Consider the following 19,006-nt stretch of genomic DNA (forward strand, 5'->3'; position numbering starts at 1 on the left):
TATTTTCAGCCAATATTTTTAAAAACCATCAGCCATTGCGGATTTTTTAAATAATATTTTTTTTAAGAAACATCAACTAATGTGGGTTTTTTTAAATAATATTTTTTTAAGAAACATTAACTAATGTGGATTTTTTTAAATAATATTTTTTAAGAAACATCAACTAACGTGGATTTTTTTAAATAATATTTTTTAAGAAACATCAACTAACGTGGATTTTTTAAATAATATTTTTTAAGAAACATCAACTAACGTGGATTTTTTTTAAATAATATTGTTTAAGGCATATAAGGGCGAATTTTTAAACTATTTTTAAAGACCCCTAAACGTGGACTCCTCTAAAATGTTTTTTAAGGACAAGCAAACAACTTGCATGTTTTAAAAATATTTTTTAAGGACCAACAAATATTTTTTTAATTTATATTTTAAGTGGATTATTTAAAAATATTGGTCAAGGACCATCAAACAACGTAGATTCTTAAAAAATAATGTTTCAAGGACCTAGATGGTCCCGGGGATTTTGAATTTTCTAAAAATATATTTTTAAGATTAACAATTAACGTGTATTTGCGAAAAATATTTTTAAGGACCATCTTCCAACTTGGATTTTGAAATGTTTTTTAACGATCATCATATAACGTGGAATTTTTAATATTATTTTTTTTTAATGAACATCATATAATTTTTAAAAATATTTTTTTAAATGCCATAATGTAACGTGAAATATTTTAAAAAATATTTTTTTAGATTCCATAGTGAAGGATTTTTTTTAAAAATATATTTTAAAATTTTGGAATTTTTAAACAATTTTTCAAATGCCATAATGTCACGTGAAATTTTTAAAACAATCCTTTTTTAAATACCATAGCATAACATGAATTTTTTAAAAATATTTTCTTAAAGAACATCATATGATGTGGAATTTTTAAAAATATTTTTTTTAATGTTTATTTTTAAAAATATTTTATTTTTTATGAACATCATATGACGTGGATATTTTAAAAATATTTATTTAAATACCATAATCTAACACTTTCTTTTAAATATTTTCCGAGACGTTCCTATCAATTTGATTCTTTAAATATTTTTGAAGGGGTTTCGATAAATTTGATTATATTAATATTTTCGGAGGAGTTCCTATAAAATTGAATTTTTTTTAAATAATTTCCTATCAACATGCATAATAATGATACCGTGGATTTTTGAAAACTATTCGTTTTGGAGGTGCTGGATTTTTAAAAAATATTTTTTGAGAACCAGATATTTTTTTCGGGACACAGAAATGTTTTAAAATTATTTGAAGTTTTTTAAATTACGAAGTGTTTAATTTTGTATTAATTTTTCTTTTTTTTTTCTCTTTTCCAGATATCCTAAATATTTAATCGACCAAAAATAAAAAAAAACTTCCGACCGCATAAATGTCACAATAACAACAACAATAACCTACAAAGGATTTATAGTTTCATTTGGAAACAATGGTTTCACATGCCAAGGCAATTAACGAAATGAAAGCAAAAGTAGAATTTATTTAATTTGTTACAATAAAAATTTACACACACACAAATACCCAAACATATCACAGTAGCAGTATCAAACGAGAAAGGAGGACATTTTAACGACGATAAAATAACCACTGCACACAACAACTACAGCAAAGAGTATATCTTCCCATAATAAATATATTTACAAATACTAAACCAAATGTAATTGTTTTCTTCGAATCAAAGAAAAGGAAAAGAAACAATAAAAGACAACAGCAGAAAAAAACCTACATCACCATCATCTTCATCTTCAAATCCAAACAGCATAATATAGCTAAGCGATACGGCATAAACTATTGCTGCCGCCTCTATATTTACAAACATATAACAACTAATGGATCCATATCATCATATACGTCAACATGTAAGTACAAATGCAAGCAACAACAACAACAGCAACTATAACATGGCATATCCACCATCCAACATTTGTCGTTTTTTCAAGTCAAGCATTTATTCATTTGCCTCCCAACCTCCCCAATCCAAGAGATACATTTTTTTGTTGAAACTCATATCCCCTACGTTATCACAGTTGACTCTAGATAACTTCCATTGAAACTGGTTCCAAAAAAAAATATTTGACCAATTAGCAGTATCTAAAGATAGTCCCTATTCAGGTATGATTTTTGGGGTCCACAACAAAAAAATGTTTTGAATATGAGGTTTTTGACATTTATACATGTCCATTACCATTAGTGAATAATTCGTATATGACAAAATTTTACATATTTAAATTCGTTAGGAAAGCCAAATTAGAAGTTAGAAACATTTTTGATGGTTTACAACCATCGTAAAGTAGTTTTTGACCTTTTTTACATTTACACCCCAACAATGGCATCAAGAAAAATTGCAATTTAGTGGCTAATTTTACATTTTTGAGTGATAATTCATAGTTGTAGAAAATTTTTGGAGCTTACGATAATCAAAAATTGAGTTTTATACATTTTTTACAATTATACATAACCAATTTTGACATATATCCCTTCAAATATGTGACCAATTGACTCCAACTAAAATTGTTACACATTCAGGAGTGATTTTTAGGGTTTACAACCACAAAACTCTGAACATGACGTTTTTGACATTTATACATGTGCCATACCATTACGGTATAATTCGTATATATCCAATTTTTCATCTTTATTTTCATTGTGAAAACTAAATTTTAGTTAAACTCCATTTTGAAGGTTTACAACCTTCAGAAAGTAGTTTTTGACATTTTATACATTTATACCTCAACAATGACATTAACAAAAAAATTCAATCTAGTGGTTAAATTTATATTTTTGAGTGCTAATACTTAGTTGAAAAAGATTTTTTGGGGTTAACGACAGTTAACAATTGTGTTTTATACATTTTTTACAATTATACATAAACATTTTCGACACCTACCCTTTTAAATAATTCTCCAATTGGCAGAATCTAAAATTACTCCTAATTCGGGTGTGAATTTTAGGGTTTACAACCACAAAATTGTCGAAATATGACGTTTTTGACATTTATACATGTGCCATACTATTACGGTATAAATCGTATATATACAATTTAGCATCCTAAATTCCGTTATGGAAGCTAAATATGAGTTAAAACTCCATTTTTAAGGTTTACAACTATCAAAAAGTAGTTTTTGACATTTTATACATTTATACCCCAAAAATGGCATCAACAAAAAATGCAATCTAGTGGCTAATTTTCCATCTTTGAGTGATAATTTATGTAGACAATTTTTGGGGTTTACAAAAACCAAAAATTGGGTTTTATACATTTTTTTACAATTATACATAACCAATTTTGACAATTTACCCTTTCAAATAATTCATCAATTGACAGCAGCTAAAATACCTTTACATTCATTTGTGATTTTTAGGGATTACAACCACAACATTCTAGAAGTTACGTTTTTGACATTTTTACATATGTCATTCTATTTCTGTATAATTCGTATATGACAAATTTGGCAACTTTTGCTCCGTTACAAAAGCTGAATTAGAGTTAAAAAAACGAATTTGAAGGTTTGCAACCACCAAAAAATAGTTTTTGATATTTTATACATATATACCCCAACAATGGCATCAACAAAAATTGCAATCTAGTTGCTAATTTTACATTTTTGAGTAATAATTCATAGTTGTAGAAAATTTTTGGGGTTTACGACAATCAAAAATTGGGTTTTATACATTTTTTACAATTATACATAACCAATTTCGACACCCATCCCATCAAATAGTTGACCAATTGACGGTAGCTAAATTTACTCCTCATTCATGGGTGATTTTAAGGATTTGCAACCACAAAATTCTGAACATGATGTTTTTGACATTTATACATGTGTCCATCCATTACTGTATACTTTGTATATGATAAATTTAACATCTTTTATTCCAATGCGAAAATTAAATATGAGTTTAAAAACGATTTTTAAGGTTTACAACCATCAAAAAAATAGTTTTTTACATTTTATACATTTATACCTCAACAATGACATTAACAAGAATTTCAATCTATTGGCTTATTTTACATTTTTGAATGATAATTCATTGTTGAAAAAGATTTTTGGGGTTTACGAAATCAAAAAATGTATTTTATACATTTTTTACAATTATACATAACCAATTTTGACATACATCCCTTCAAATATTTGACCAATTGACAGCAGCTAAAATGACTCCACATTCAGATGTGATTTTAAAGGTTTACAACCCAAAAAATTCTGAACATGGCGTTTTTTACATTTTTACATGTGTCATACCATAACGGTATAAATCGTAAATATCCAATTTAGCATCTTAAATTCCGTTATGGAAGCTGAATTTGAGTTAAATCCCCATTTTAAAGGTTTACAACCATCAAAAAGTAGTTTTTGACATTTTATACATTTATACCTCAACAACGATATTAACAGAAATTTCAATCCATTGGTTAATTTTATATTTTTGAGTCCTAATCCTTAGTTGAAAAAGATTTTTGGGGTTTACGACAATCAAAAATTGATTTTTATACATTTTTTTATAATTATACGTAACCAATTTCGACACCCATCCCATCAAATAATTGACCAATTGACATTAGCAAAAATACATTTACATTCATTTGTGATTTTTAGAGGGTTTAGAACCACAACATTCTAGAAGTTACATTTTTGACATTTATACATGTATCATTCCATTGCTGTATAATTCGTCCATAACCAATTTGACATCTTTAAAACCAATACGAAAGTTAAATATAAGTCTAAAAGGGATTTTGAAGGTTTACAACCATCGTAAAACAGTTTTTGACATTTTATACATTTATACCTCAACAATAACATTAACAGGAATTTCAATCTAGTGGTTAATTTTACATTTTTTAGTCCTAATCCTTAGTTGAAAAAGATTTTTGAGGTTTACGACAATCAAAAATTGGGTTTTATACATTTTTTACAATTATACATAACCAATTTCGACACCCTTCCCATCAAATAATTGACCAATTGACATTAGCTGAAATACCTTTACATTCATGTGTGATTTTTAGGGTTTACAACCACAACATTCTAGAAGTTACGTTTTTGACATTTTTACATGTGCCATACCATTACAGTATAAGTCGTATATATCCAATTTAGCATCCTAATTTCCGTTATTTAAGCTAAATAAGAGTTAAATCCCCATTTTAAAGGTTTACAACCATCAAAAAATAATTTTTGACATTTTATACATTTATACCTCAACAACGATATTAACAGAAATTTCAATCTAGTGGTTAATTTTATATTTTTGAATGATAATCCATTGTTGAAAATATTTTTGGGGTTTACGACAATCAAAAATTGGGTTTTATACATTTTTACAATTATACATAACCAATTTTGACAACTATCCTATCAAATAATTGACCAATTGACATTGACTAAAATACCTTTACATTCATGTGTGATTTTTAGGGTTTACAACCACAAAACTCTGAACTTGGCGTTTTTTACATTTATACATGTGTCATACCATTACGGCATAAGTCGTATATATCCAATTTAGCATCCTAAATTTCATTATGTAAGCTAAATTTGAGTTAAAACCCCATTTTAAAGGTTTACAACCATCAAAAAGTAGTTTTTGACATTTTATACATTTATACCTCAACAATGACATTAACAAAACTTTCAATCTAGTGGCTAATTTTACATTTTTGAGTGATAATTCATAGTTGTAGAAAAATTTTGGGGTTTACGACAATCAAAAATTGGGTTTTTACTTTTTTTACAATTATACATACCCAATTTCGATACCTACCCATTCAAATAATTCACCAAATGACGGTAGTTAAAATCACTCCTCATTCACGTGTGATTTTGAGGATTTGCAACCACAGACCTCTGAACCTGACATTTTTTGACATTTATACATATACATTTATACTATTACGGTATAAATGTTATATATCCAATTTAGCATCTTAAATTCCGTTATGGAAGCTAAATTTGAGTTAAATCCCTATTTTAAAGGTTTACAACCATCAAAAAGTAGTTTTTGACATTTTATACATTTATATCTCAACAATGGCATTGACAAAACTTTCAATCTAGTAGTTAATTTTAATTTTTCGGATGATAATCCATAGTTAGAGAAAATTTTTGAGGTTTACGACAATCAAAAATTGTGTTTTATACATTTTTTTACAATTATACATAACCAATTTTGACATATATCATTCAAATATTTGATCAATTAACAGTAGCTAAAATTACCCCACATTCAGATGATTTTTTTGGGTTTACAACCACAAAATTCAAGAAGTTACGTTTTTGAAATTTTTTCATGCGCATGGTTTGGCATAAATCGTATATATCCAATTTAGCATCTTAAATTCCGTTATGGAGCTAAATTTGAGTTAAATCCCCATTTTAAAGGTTTACAACCATCAAAACGTAGTTTTTGACATTTTATACATTTGCACCCAAATATATTCATTACCAATTTACACCCAAAAAGTACAAATTTATCCCATAAATCCCATTTGAAACCGAATCCAAATTGTAGATCATGATAATTAATGTTTACACCCCCGAAATAAGGTGTATAATACGTTTTAGACATTTACTACTTGATGACAAAACACAAATTTCTAGCTGAATTTTGCAATAGAGATGTTTCTTTAGGTTTACAACCACAAAAAACACAATTTGACATTTTTGACATATGTACCCAAAAATGTACTTTTATGTTAATGTTAGTTTTTTGGCCAATTTTGACTTTTCAAATCATTTTTACATGTCTCAAATAGTTTTTTACAGGTTTACAACCACTAAAATTACATTTTTGACATTTGTACCGATATCGTAACAACTAATTTTCTAACAAATTTTGTTAAATTTTGATAGTTTCGTATCAAATCCCGTATTGTAGATGATGAATGAGGTTTACACCTACGAACAAGTGATATAATACGTTTTTGACGTTTGCTACATTATTACATTTGACAATTTTAACTTAATTTTGTGTCGAACATTTTCCCAGAGGTTTACAACCACTAAACAACATAGTTTGACTTTTTTTGTCATTTGTAACAAAAGTGTACTTTTATATTAACTTTCGTTTTTGGACATATTTTGGCTTTTTAAATAGTTTTTACTTGTCTAAAATAGTTTTTTACAGGTTTACAATCAATAAAATTACGTTTTTGACATTTGTACCAAAATCGTACTAACTAATTTTCTTACCAATTTTCTTAAATTTTTATACTTTGGTACCAAATCCAATATTGGACATGACGTACGAGGTTAACACCCACCTAAAAGTGGTATAATACGTTTTTGACGTTTGCTACATTATTACATGTGAGAATTTTTTAACTTCATTTTGTGTAGGAATGGTTTCCTGAGGTTTACAACCACAAACAACGGTATTTGACGTTTTTGACATTTGTAACCAAAGTGTACTTTTATGGTAATTTTAGCCTTTTGGCCAATTTGGACTTTATAAATCACTTTTACATGTCTAAAATAGTTTTTTACAGATTTACAATCACTAAAATTACGTTTTTGACATGTGTACCAAAATCGTACTAACTAATTTTCACACAATTTTTTTTTAAATTGTGATTGTTTGGTACCAAATCCAGTATTGGACATGATGTGTGAAGTTTACACCCACGAATAATTGGTATAATACGTTTTTGACATATACTACTTTATGACATACAAAAAATTGTAACTTAATTTTATGTATGACATGTTTCCCGAGGTTTACAACCACAAAACAACAGTTTTTGACGTTTTTGACATTTGCAACAAAAATGTATTTTAATGGTAAATTTCATTTTTGACATATGTCGGATGTTTAAATCCTTTTTGCCATGTCCAAAATCCTTTTTTTACAAGTTTACAACCATTAAAATTACATTTTTGACATTTGTACCAAAATCGTACTAACTAATTTTCTTACAAATTTTCTTAAATTGTGATTGTTTGGTACCAAATCTAGTATTGGGCACGAAGTGTGAGGTTTACACCCACGAAAAAGTGGTATAATACGTTTTTGACATTGACAACTTTATGACTTACAACCGTTTTGTAACTTAATTTTATATGTGACATGTTTCCTGAGGTTTACAACCACAAAACAATAGTATTTGACGTTTTTGACATTTGTGACAAAAGTGTACTTTTATGTACATTTTCATTTTTTTGACAAGCTTTGACATTTTAAATATTTTTTACATGTCTAAAATAGTTTTTTACAAGTTTACATCCATCAAATTGACGTTTTTGACATTTATACCAAAATCGTACCAAATATTTTACACATCAATTCTAACAATTTATGATAATTTATGGACACGATGTTTAAGGTTTACACCCATCAAAAAGGTGTATTTTACATTTTTGACCTTTACGACATTTCGATTGAGAGTAATAGGCACAAAAGTATACGTCCTTCAAAACTCCCTTAAAAACAGAATTATGCAAATAATTCCAAAATTAAAAAAAAGAATGTTACCTTTATGAAGAGCTTACTGTCTGGGCGGGCACATGCTTTGCCCGACCCTACTGTCGTTGGCTGGCAGGCTGGCTCTTGCCTAGTGCTGTGGTGTCTGAGTGGTATAATGTTTGGATTGAATTTCACACATTTCTCTGAGGCATTTTTTTTTATTTTCTTTCATGGCTATCATGCCATCCAATTCATGGTTGGGGAAATGGTAAAAAAGCAGTAGCAACAATAACAACGACAAAAGAATGCTAGTCGGAATTACACATGTATTTTTCGCTTTATTGCAACTATAACACGTATTATACCTACAGACATATCATTTTTACATACATACATACCTACATTATATATATTTTTTTTGTAAATATTAATTTAATTTCCTCTTTTTTTGTGAATTTTCTTCTTTCAATTAACTATGTTGACGACGTTGACGCCGACGCTGCTGCTGCTGCTGCTGTTGATGATGACGACAATGCCACTACAAATTTGCTGCTCGATTTTGTTTTTTGGTTGCCCGCCGTGCTGTGTTGTGTTGTCGAATGGTGTTACACAGTATCAACCACCCTCTAGGCCAGAATTGCATCAAAAATGCAATCGTGGTTCACATTCAAGTGATACAAGTTCAGCATACAGTGGCAGTGATACCATGGCATCCGTTTACGGTTCATCACTGGATGGTGAGGAGATTGATTTCTCCGGTTTGGTGGAGTCCACCGTCGATTCCGATGAAGAAGATTTGGCCGAATCTATGGACGTAAGTAGAACAATAACTTTTAATTTAATAAATAATTTAAGTCATAAAATAAGGGGTATTCCTAAATATGTGTAAGAGAGAATGAGAGAGAGCGAGAGTGGGAGTATGTGAGAGAGAGGGTAAAAGAGACCGAGAGAGAGTGAAAATTCAATGTTTTTGTCAATTTCTATTATTTTGATGATAGCGGCTGCAATTGTTAACCGATTTTTATGAAATTTAGCATTTGGACTCCTAGGATTCCAGGGTAGCTTCCTGCAAAGAATTCTGGACATGGGTCCTTGTTTTGATGTGGCAATTGTTATTATAATCTGAGTGTTTTTTAGGAAATATAATAGGTATTTCAGTTTTCAGTAAGGAGTAAGGAATCCTCTAGTAAAAATTCGTATTCGTTTCAGAATACAACAAATATAAAAATTTATAAGTAGGAGAGGGAGAGAGAGTGAAAGAGCAAAGGGAGAGTAAGTGAGAGTTTTTGATGGTTTCTGTTTATCTGCCAATATTAGCTGCAATTGTGAACCAGTTTAAATGAACTTCGGCATTTTGGTTCATAAGACTCTGAGAAAGCTTTCTGCCATCCATGGGGAAGGAGGAGGGAAGAAATAATAGGTATATATAGAAATACAAAAACGGTATGTCAAAAACTAAAAGAGTGCTTAGCAAGAATAGGATCTACTTGATTTTGAACGAATTTTGCTCCCACTCAAGAACGAGGAAAACCTGCTCACTCCTATTCGGGCGACATCAAAAAAAAAGTATTTGCTTTTTTCTGGCCTTATGCTGGATACGAGGACATATTTTTGAGGTCATGCCAGATGTTAGGTGGTGAGTTTTTTATACCCTGGTTGGAGAATGTATACAGGGTGAGATAAAAAAAAACAGCAACAAAGTCAACGCCATAATTTTCCGATTTTTTTTTAAATTTTATTGAATGAAAGCAAAAATGTCGGAAATATCATCAAATTTTAGAATAAGTTTAGATTTGTTCGAATTGGTCATTTTTGGCACGCAATATGGCCTTCAAACGGCCAATGAAACCGTCATACGCTGCCCCAATGTTGCTCTGCGGTATTTTGGTCCATTCCCGGCGAAGCGCTTGCTTGAGATGATCGACACTTTGATAGTATTTTAGTGCCAAACTTGCTTTTCAAAATACTCCAGATGCAATAGCCCAACGGATTGGTATCCGAATATATCCAAAAATATTTTGGTGGCCATTTTGCGTTGGAAATGAAGCGATGAAATTCATTTTATAACCATTCTTGGGTGGCGCGTGCTGAGTGCAATGATGCTGAGTCCTGTTGGAATGTCCAAGGTCTGCGACCAAAATGTTTGCTTGCCGCCCAAGGCTTTAATACACCCTCCAGAATATTTTCGAGATAATATTCGGCATTTATTCTGGTGCCAGGGTCGATTAATTCGAGCGGAGAGCGACCATCGGCTGTTATGGCGACCCACACCATCACCATGGCCGGTGCATGAGTTCTGGTGGCCAACTGAAGGTGCACATTTTTAGCTGACCTCTTTGGCAAATAAAAACACGAACATTTTTTTTTACAAACTGCTGAACAACGAGTGTTTTCTCATCGGAGAACGGAGAAAACCAAATTCGGCAGTTCACCACTTTCGGCCAAGCGAAGCAACTCTTTAGCTCTTTTAAGTCTATTTTCTTTCTGTTGCGGTGTAGGTTCTGGCCGTTTTTGGAATTTCAATGGCTTAACCCCGAGCTCATTTTTTCAATATTTGCGAATGGAATATTGCGATATGTTCAGCTCACGAGCCATTTCAGCTCGTCGGCCACTGCGAAGTGGGTTTCGATCAAGTCGCTTCTTTACTAAACCAAACCAAGTTCGGCAGTTCACCACTTTCGGCCAAGCGAAGCGAAGCAACTTTTTTGCTCTTTTGAGTTTATTTTCTTTCCGTTGCGGTGTAGGTTCTGGTAGTTTTTGGAATTTCAATGGCCGGACCCCGAGCTCATTTTTCAATATTTGCCGAATGGAAAATTGCGATATGTTCAGCTCACGAGCCATTATTCGGCCGCTGGTTTCGATCAATTCGCTTCTTTAATTGTCGAACCATTTCTGCTGTTCTCTTCCCTCCACTTCCTTGATGTCGGGCTACGCTACCACGGTAACGGGTAACGAGCGACGGTACGAGACACAAAATATTTATTCACATTTATATGCAGGAGTGTTCTAACGATAGCCACTTGTGGTTTTCCAGCCAAATATAAAGAAATTACACTATCACGCTTGAATTCCATCACGAATAACTTTTTTCCGGGCAAATTCTCACTAAAATGCTTTTGTACGCTTGTAAACAATATAATGAGCTGTCACTGGAATAATTTTAACAGCTGTCCGACGAGTGGCTTAGAAATGACAACAGTCTGAAGTTGGTTGCAGTTTTTTCATCTCGCAATAATCGATCATTGGCTGATGGTATGCATCTGTCCGCAAAACTTCTTAACGTGTTTTTTAAATAATTTTCCTAAGGTACCATACGACTTAAAATCGTGGAAGTTTTTGTGTGATTATAATTTTTTTTAATTGACCTCGCATCCCCTCCCATTTCTTATCCAGCCTCATTGTAATATTTCCCCCTCCAACTAATTGAAACAATAGAATTTGTTCTTAAAGACTTAATTATTTAATTTGAGCATTTAAGAATATATCATTGTCTAAATTGTCACTTTAGTAACAATTACAAGAAAATACAACAAAATAACAACAACAAAGACAACAAATAAATTGCATTTTCAATGAAAAAATAATTTAGAACGTCCGACAATCTATTGTTGTTTTTATTTTCTATTGTTGAATGTGGTGGCACAACCGGTGTCTGGCCACCACTCCCTCGCTCTCTCTCTCTCTCTCTCTCTCACACCTTCTCTTGTCCCCCCTGACTTTTCGCTTCTATCACCGATTTTTACACACCCAAGAATATTTGACGCTATTTTGTCTACAAAACAAGTAGCTGGCCGCACTGCTGCTGCTGCTGTCACTAGGGCATAGTAATAAAATAAAATAAAAAGAGACTTTGATAGTCTGCATGCATTCAAAACTGGGGAGAAATACAGATCCACAAAAAATAATGACGTTGACCACCCCTCTGCTCCCCTGCTGCCTACCAGCGTCTCTTCGGCCAAAACAACACGAAAACTAAACGCTGTCGATGTTAAACTAATTTAAATAAGCTTGACAAACAAAAAGGTAAAATAGAAAGTTTAAACGTTTTAGACACACAGACAGAGAGCCAAACAACCGCACACACAACAAACACAATGGTGACCGCGACCTAACGTCTCGTCAATTGAATACCGGACCGCAAAACAATAAAGCGCACAAAAAAAAATAACCGCGCTAATAAAAAGCAAATAGGAAAAAAATAAACAAACCCATTCGACGCGCTCTGAGAAAAAAATGACAATTTAACAAACAAAGCAGCAAAACAATCGCGCTGTGGGTTTTTTCGTTTGTATTTTCCTAGCGGTACTAATAAAATAGGCAGTCAAGAGGACAAAAGGGTTATTCAGGTTATGCTGGTGGCTGCATGACCATAAATCAAAGGCGTTGAACTCCCAAGATGTGGTTACAAAAATAAAAATAAATAAAAAACTTTCGGAAGATATTATTTTTTTGGGGAAATGAGGGGAAGAAATAAAAAAAATAAATACGATTGCGATCCTGAATTAATACGCCCTTTCACCTCGAAATGTTCTCCAAAGGAACCGATTTTTGTAAATAAAGTACAGGTCAAATTTGAGATAATCAGTCAAAATTTAGATATGGCTCCCAGATAAAAAAAAAACGCAACAAAGTCAAATGCCATGATTTTTAATTTTATTATTTTTCTTTTGTATTTTCCTAGCGGTACTAATAAAATAGGCAGTCAAGAGGACAAAAAGGTTATTCAGGTTATGCTGGCCTGGCATATGACCATAAATCAAAGGCGTTGAACTCCCAAGATGTGGTTACAAAAATAAAAATAAAAAAAAACTTTCGGAAGATATTAATTTTTGGGGAAATGAGGGGAAGAAATAAAAAAATAAATTCATTTTAGGAAAGAAATTTGAAATTGAATGAAAATTTGAATTTTTTCTTGCGATCCTGAATTAACACGCCCTTTCACCTCGAAAAGTTCTCCAAAGGAACCGATTTTTATACCCTCCACCTTGGAAAGGAGGGTATATTAACTTTGTCATTCCGTTTGTAACATCCTTAAATATTCGTCTTAGACCCCATAAAGTATATATATTCATAATCAGCATAAAATTCTAAGTCGATTTAACGATGTCCGTCTGTCTGTCTGTCTGTCTGTTGAAATCACGATACAGCCCACATTATCTGACGTAGAGCGCCAAAATTTAGCAGAGCTATTTGCATTGTGTCTAGGATGGTTGGTATTGAAAATGAGATATATCGGTCCACGTTCTGGTATAGTCCCCATATAACGGTACCTCCCAATATTCGGTATTTTGATGATTTATGCCACATTTTTTCACGGATTTGTCTGGAAAATGGGTTTTTGTAGGTCATAACGGGTCCCTGAGCGTGTGGCAAAACATTGCATGTATAGGTCCACGTTGTGGTATAGCCCCCATATAAAGGTACCTTCCTATATTCGGTATTTTATTTTTTTTTTGCCACATTTATTCACGGATTTGTCTAAAAATTGGTATTTGTTGGTCATAATGGGTTCCAGCTCCGGTGGCGAAACATTGCATGTATGGGTCCATGATTTGGTATAGCCCCCATATAACGGTACCTCCCGGTATTCGGTATTTTGATGGTTTTTGCCACACTTTTGCACGGATTTGTCTGAAAATTGGTATTTGTTGGTCATAATGGGTTCCAGCTCCGGTGGCGAAACATTGCATGTATGGGTCCATGATTTGGTATAGCCCCCATATAACGGTACCTCCCGATATTCGGAATTTTGATGGTTTTTGCCACATTTTTTTCACTGATTTGTCTAAAAATTGGTATTTGTGGGTCATAATGGGTCCTAGTTCGTGTGGCGAAATATTGTAATTATAGGTCCACGTTTTGGTGTAGCCCCCATATAACGGTACCTCCCGATATTCGGCATTTTAATGGTTTTTGCCACATTTCTTCTAATGTTTCTTTTACCCTAAGGTGGAGGGTATTAAAAGTTTGGCCCGGCCGAACTTAATGTTTTTTTACTTGTTTGTAAATAAAGTACAGGTTATATTTATTGCCCGATTGAGTTGATATTTTGCACAAAACAATTGTTTGGCCCAAGGACGACCCCTTTTCAAATTGGAGATAATCGGTCAAAATTTAGATAAAGCTCCCATATACAGGGTCAGATAAAAAAACCGCAACAAAGCCAAATACCATAATTTATACATTTTTTTTTAATTTTATTGAATGAAAGCAAAAAATGTCGGAAATACCATAATTTATCAAATTTTAGAATTTGGCATGAATTATGGCCTTCAAACGACCCATGAAACCGTCACACGCTGCCCGAATGTTGCTCTGCGGTATTTTGGCCCATTCCCGGCGTAGCACTTGCGTGAGGTGATCGACACTTTGGTATTTTTTAGTGCCAGCCTTGCTTTCCAAAATACTCCAGACACACCAGAAATCACACTATCACGCTTGAATTCCATTACGAATAACTTTGTATCTGGAAAATTCTCACCAAAATGTTTCTGTGCGCTTGTAAAAAATATAACAAGCTGTCACTGGAATAATTTTAACAGCTGTCGGACGAGTGGCTTAGAAATGATAGCAGTCTGAAGTTGGTTGAAGTTTTTCATCTCACCCTGTATATCTTCGTCCGATTTTCTTTTTATCGTGCACCAAATGTGTAATATTAAGCCAAATCGGATAGAATTTACAACGTACAACCATATTGAGCTTAAAAACAAGTGTGTCAAATTCGGTGGAAATTGGTTCCGATATAGCCATAGCTCCCATATATATTGTTCACCGATTTGTTATTTTTGCCCTCCACAGCCGTAATATGCACTCCGTAACAACGATATTTAGAGAACTATATAAAATACAGCTCACAAATGTCTATGCCAAAATTTTATCGAGATCGGTTCAGATTTGGATATATCTCCCATAGATATCTTCGTCCGATTTGAATTTTATTATTACCCAAATTTATACTATTTGCCCAAATGGTACAAAATTTGGCACGTACAACCATATTGAGCCTAAAAACAAGTGTCTCAAATTTGGTGGAAATCGGTTCAGATATAGCTATAGCTCCCACATATATATTGTTTATCCGATTTGTTATTTTTGCCCTCCACAGCCGTAATATGCACTCCGTAACAACGATATTTGGGGAACTATATAAAATATAGCTCAGAAATGCCTTTGCGAAATTTTATAGAGATCGTTTCAGATTTGGATATAGCTTCCATATATATCTTCGTCCGATTTGCCTTTTATTATGCCCCAAATGTATACTATTAGCCCAAATGGTACAGAATTTGGCACGTACAATCATATTGAGCCTAAAAATATGTGTCTCAAATTTGGTGGAAATCGGTTCAGATATAGCTATAGCTCTCACATATATATTGTTCATCCGATTTGTTAATTTTGCTCTCCACAGCCGTAATATGTACTCCGTAACAACGATATTTGGGAAAATATATCGAATTTAGCTCAGAAATGCCTTTGCCAAAATTTTATCGTGATCGGTTCAGATTTGAATATAGCTTCCATATATATCTTCGTCCGATTTGCCTTTTATTATGCACCAAATGTATACTATTATCCCAAATGGTACAGAATTTGGTACGTACAACCATATTGAGCCTAAAAACAAGTGTCTCAAATTTGGTGGAAATCGGTTCAGATATAGCTATAGCTCCCACATATATATTGTTCATCCGATTGGTTATTTTTGCCTTCCGAAGCCGTAATATGCACTCCGTAACAACGATATTTGGAGAACTATATAAAAAACAGCTCAGAAATGTCTATGCCAAATTTTAGATCGAGATCGGTTCAGATTTGGATATATCTCCCATATCTATCTTCGTCGGATTTGCCTTTTATTATGCCTCAAATGTATACTATTAGCCCAAACCGTACAGAATTTTAAGTCCCTCACACCCTCCACAATATTGATATTTGGTACCAGATAACTTATGGAGCTCAAAAAAACCTCTGTCAAATTTTATCGAGATCGGATCAGACTTAGATATAGTTCCCATATATATCTTTATCAGATATAAGGTTTATTGTGCACCAAATGGCTAATATCAACCAAAATCAACGGACAATTCCGACTGAATTCATCCTAGAAACAAGTAATTTAAATATTGTGAAAATCGGTTCAGATATAGCTAAAGCTCCATATATATGTTTCGTCCGATTTGGGGTTTAAGTTCCTCACATGCGTAATATGCACTCCATAACCATGATATTTGATACCGTGCATCAGATACTGCTCGAAAATTCCTCTGCCAAATTTTATCGAGATCGGTCCAAATTTTTATATGCCTTCGATACACATCTTCATCCGATTTTAGGTTTATAATAATGTGATATCAGTTGAAAATCGATTCAGAGTTGGATATAATTCTCAAATTGTGACTACTCTAAAGCCACGATACGCTTTCAAATAAGGTTCATAGTTGATATGATCTACTTCACATAAATTCCAAATATAAATTTTTTGTCACGGGAGCTCTACTAAATACGCATAGTGGTGTAGGGTATTATAAAGTCGGTCCCATTCGACTTTTGTTCCCTCTTTACCGTTTCTTTTTTTTTTTTTTGAAATTCGCAATTATTTCCAACACTTTTGTAGAACAGTTTAATTTAGTAAAATTCTCATTCTAAATACGGTAATATTTCATTTTGTACTACCCCCACAGATCGTACGGTACACATCAGTATAATTTATTCGCATGCCATATAAAAACATAGTCACATTTCGAGATAGAAACATCAGTTTGCCAATTTGATATTTAAGTCTTTAAATCTAGCTTTTTTTGTTTGGGAGACACGCAATAAATTTCGAAAGAAAAAGCAGTTCTTCCAGACACCAGACCAAATTTGTAAGATGCCAACTTTTGCCACATTTAGAAGGTAACGTTGCTGGTGATTTTTTTGTTTGTTTTGGAATACCATTTATTAATTATTTCCGATATTTCAGAAATTTCATCTTTTGAGGAACTCTCTGGAATGGAAATTTCATACATTCAAGTTGATTTGATGAGAAAAAATGCAACTCTGAGTCTGTGCTCTGGAGCAAACTGAAATGAATTATTCAATTATCTCCATTTTCAAGAAATTTCATGTTTGGAGCAACACCCTGGAATGGAAATTTCATACTTCCAAGTCCCTTGACGAAATACTGCAACTCTGAGTCTGTTATTTGGAGGAGAGAGAAATTAATTATTAAATTGTTTCCGATATTTCAGAAATTTCATGTTTGGAGGAAGTCTCTGGAATGGAAATTTCATATCAAGGGACTTGTATGAAATGAAAATTAAAGAATTATTCAATTATTTCCATTTTCAAGAAAATTCATATTTAGAAAAACTTCAGAACCCTTTTTGCATGCATTTAAGACGCTTGACGAATGGGTGAGAGATTGGATACTCTCGTCTGCCAGAAATAACAGCCGGATACTTCTCAGTATTTTCTCCATTTTCCTTTAATATCGTCTTTACAACGTCCAACGCCAATCATTGCATTTGCCAAGGGATCGTAGAGAGGATTTGCTTCGGTTGGACTAATAGCCAAATGTTGAAACATAATCCCATTCTATATTTGTCAAGGTATCGTAGATAGCATTTTCTCTGGATGGCAAGAGATGAACGTATGTGGAATTAACATGGCGGACTTAAATTGTCAAACTTAGATCGAGTTCGGAGATGGGCAACATCGGCCGACTCGTCCCCCCAAAAAAGTTCAACATTTTCAAATAAAATAATTTACTGCGCAGAAAGAGAAAGGATAATCCGATTTGGCTCCAACTTTGCAAATCTCAATATCTGCATCTGTTATAGGTCAGGTGCGAATATGGACAATATCGGTCCACTCCATCAAGTACCTCCCCCCTATAGGGTCGAAATTTGGAATAATTGTAACTCATACAGAATGTGATGTAAGAGTCTGATTGTCTTCAAATTACACACATCACAATATTTTTTAATAATTCATGTTCTGGTGTGAAGGTGGAATATTTCGATCCACTCCTTCTGGTACCTTCTCCGCAAAGGGTCAAAAATATGAATATTCATGAAGCTCATAAAACACGAAATTAATATCCGATTCCATTCAGATTTGGCACATCTTAATATTTCCATCAACGCAATATTTTTTTTATAAAGATGGTAGAGATCGGACCATTGCTTCTGGTACCTCCCCCACAAAGACTAAAAAATGTTGAATAACCAAAACGAACAAAAAATCGGAAATAAACATCCTGTTCTCTTCAAATTACACACACCACAATATTTTTATTAACCCAAGGTCTGATGTGAAGATGGAATATATCGATCCACTCCTTCTGGTACCTCCCCCACAAAGCGCCAAAGTTTGGAATAATTATAACTTTTACAAAATGTGAAATAAGAACCCGATTGCTTTGAAATTACACACATTCCAATATTTTTACTAACACAACACCTGGTGTGAAGGTAAAATATATCGGACTTTTCCTTCTTGTATCTACCCCATAACGGCTCAAAAATTTGACCGAATATATCTTTCAAAAAATGTAAAATAAGCTTTAGATTC

General features: G+C 32.7%; 1 protein-coding gene across 4 annotated transcripts in view; it reads left to right on the forward strand.

Moving 5' to 3' along the window:
• LOC101891421 (rap guanine nucleotide exchange factor 2) overlaps positions 1–19,006 on the forward strand; it is a 73,294-nt gene that overhangs the window by 23,967 nt on the left and 30,321 nt on the right. For all 4 annotated transcript variants that reach the window (XR_009342860.1, XM_059126084.1, XM_059126082.1 and 1 more), the window contains 2 exons: positions 1,366–1,905; positions 9,063–9,263. Coding sequence is in view for 3 of the 4 variants with exons in the window: in XM_059126084.1 (XP_058982067.1) it covers positions 1,876–1,905; positions 9,063–9,263 (231 nt within the window). In the remaining variant the exon portion in view is untranslated. The remainder of the gene's footprint in view (positions 1–1,365; positions 1,906–9,062; positions 9,264–19,006) is intronic.

This window comes from Musca domestica, unplaced genomic scaffold (assembly GCF_030504385.1).
Source record: "Musca domestica strain aabys unplaced genomic scaffold, Musca_domestica.polishedcontigs.V.1.1 366, whole genome shotgun sequence".
Lineage (NCBI taxonomy): Eukaryota > Metazoa > Arthropoda > Insecta > Diptera > Muscidae > Musca > Musca domestica.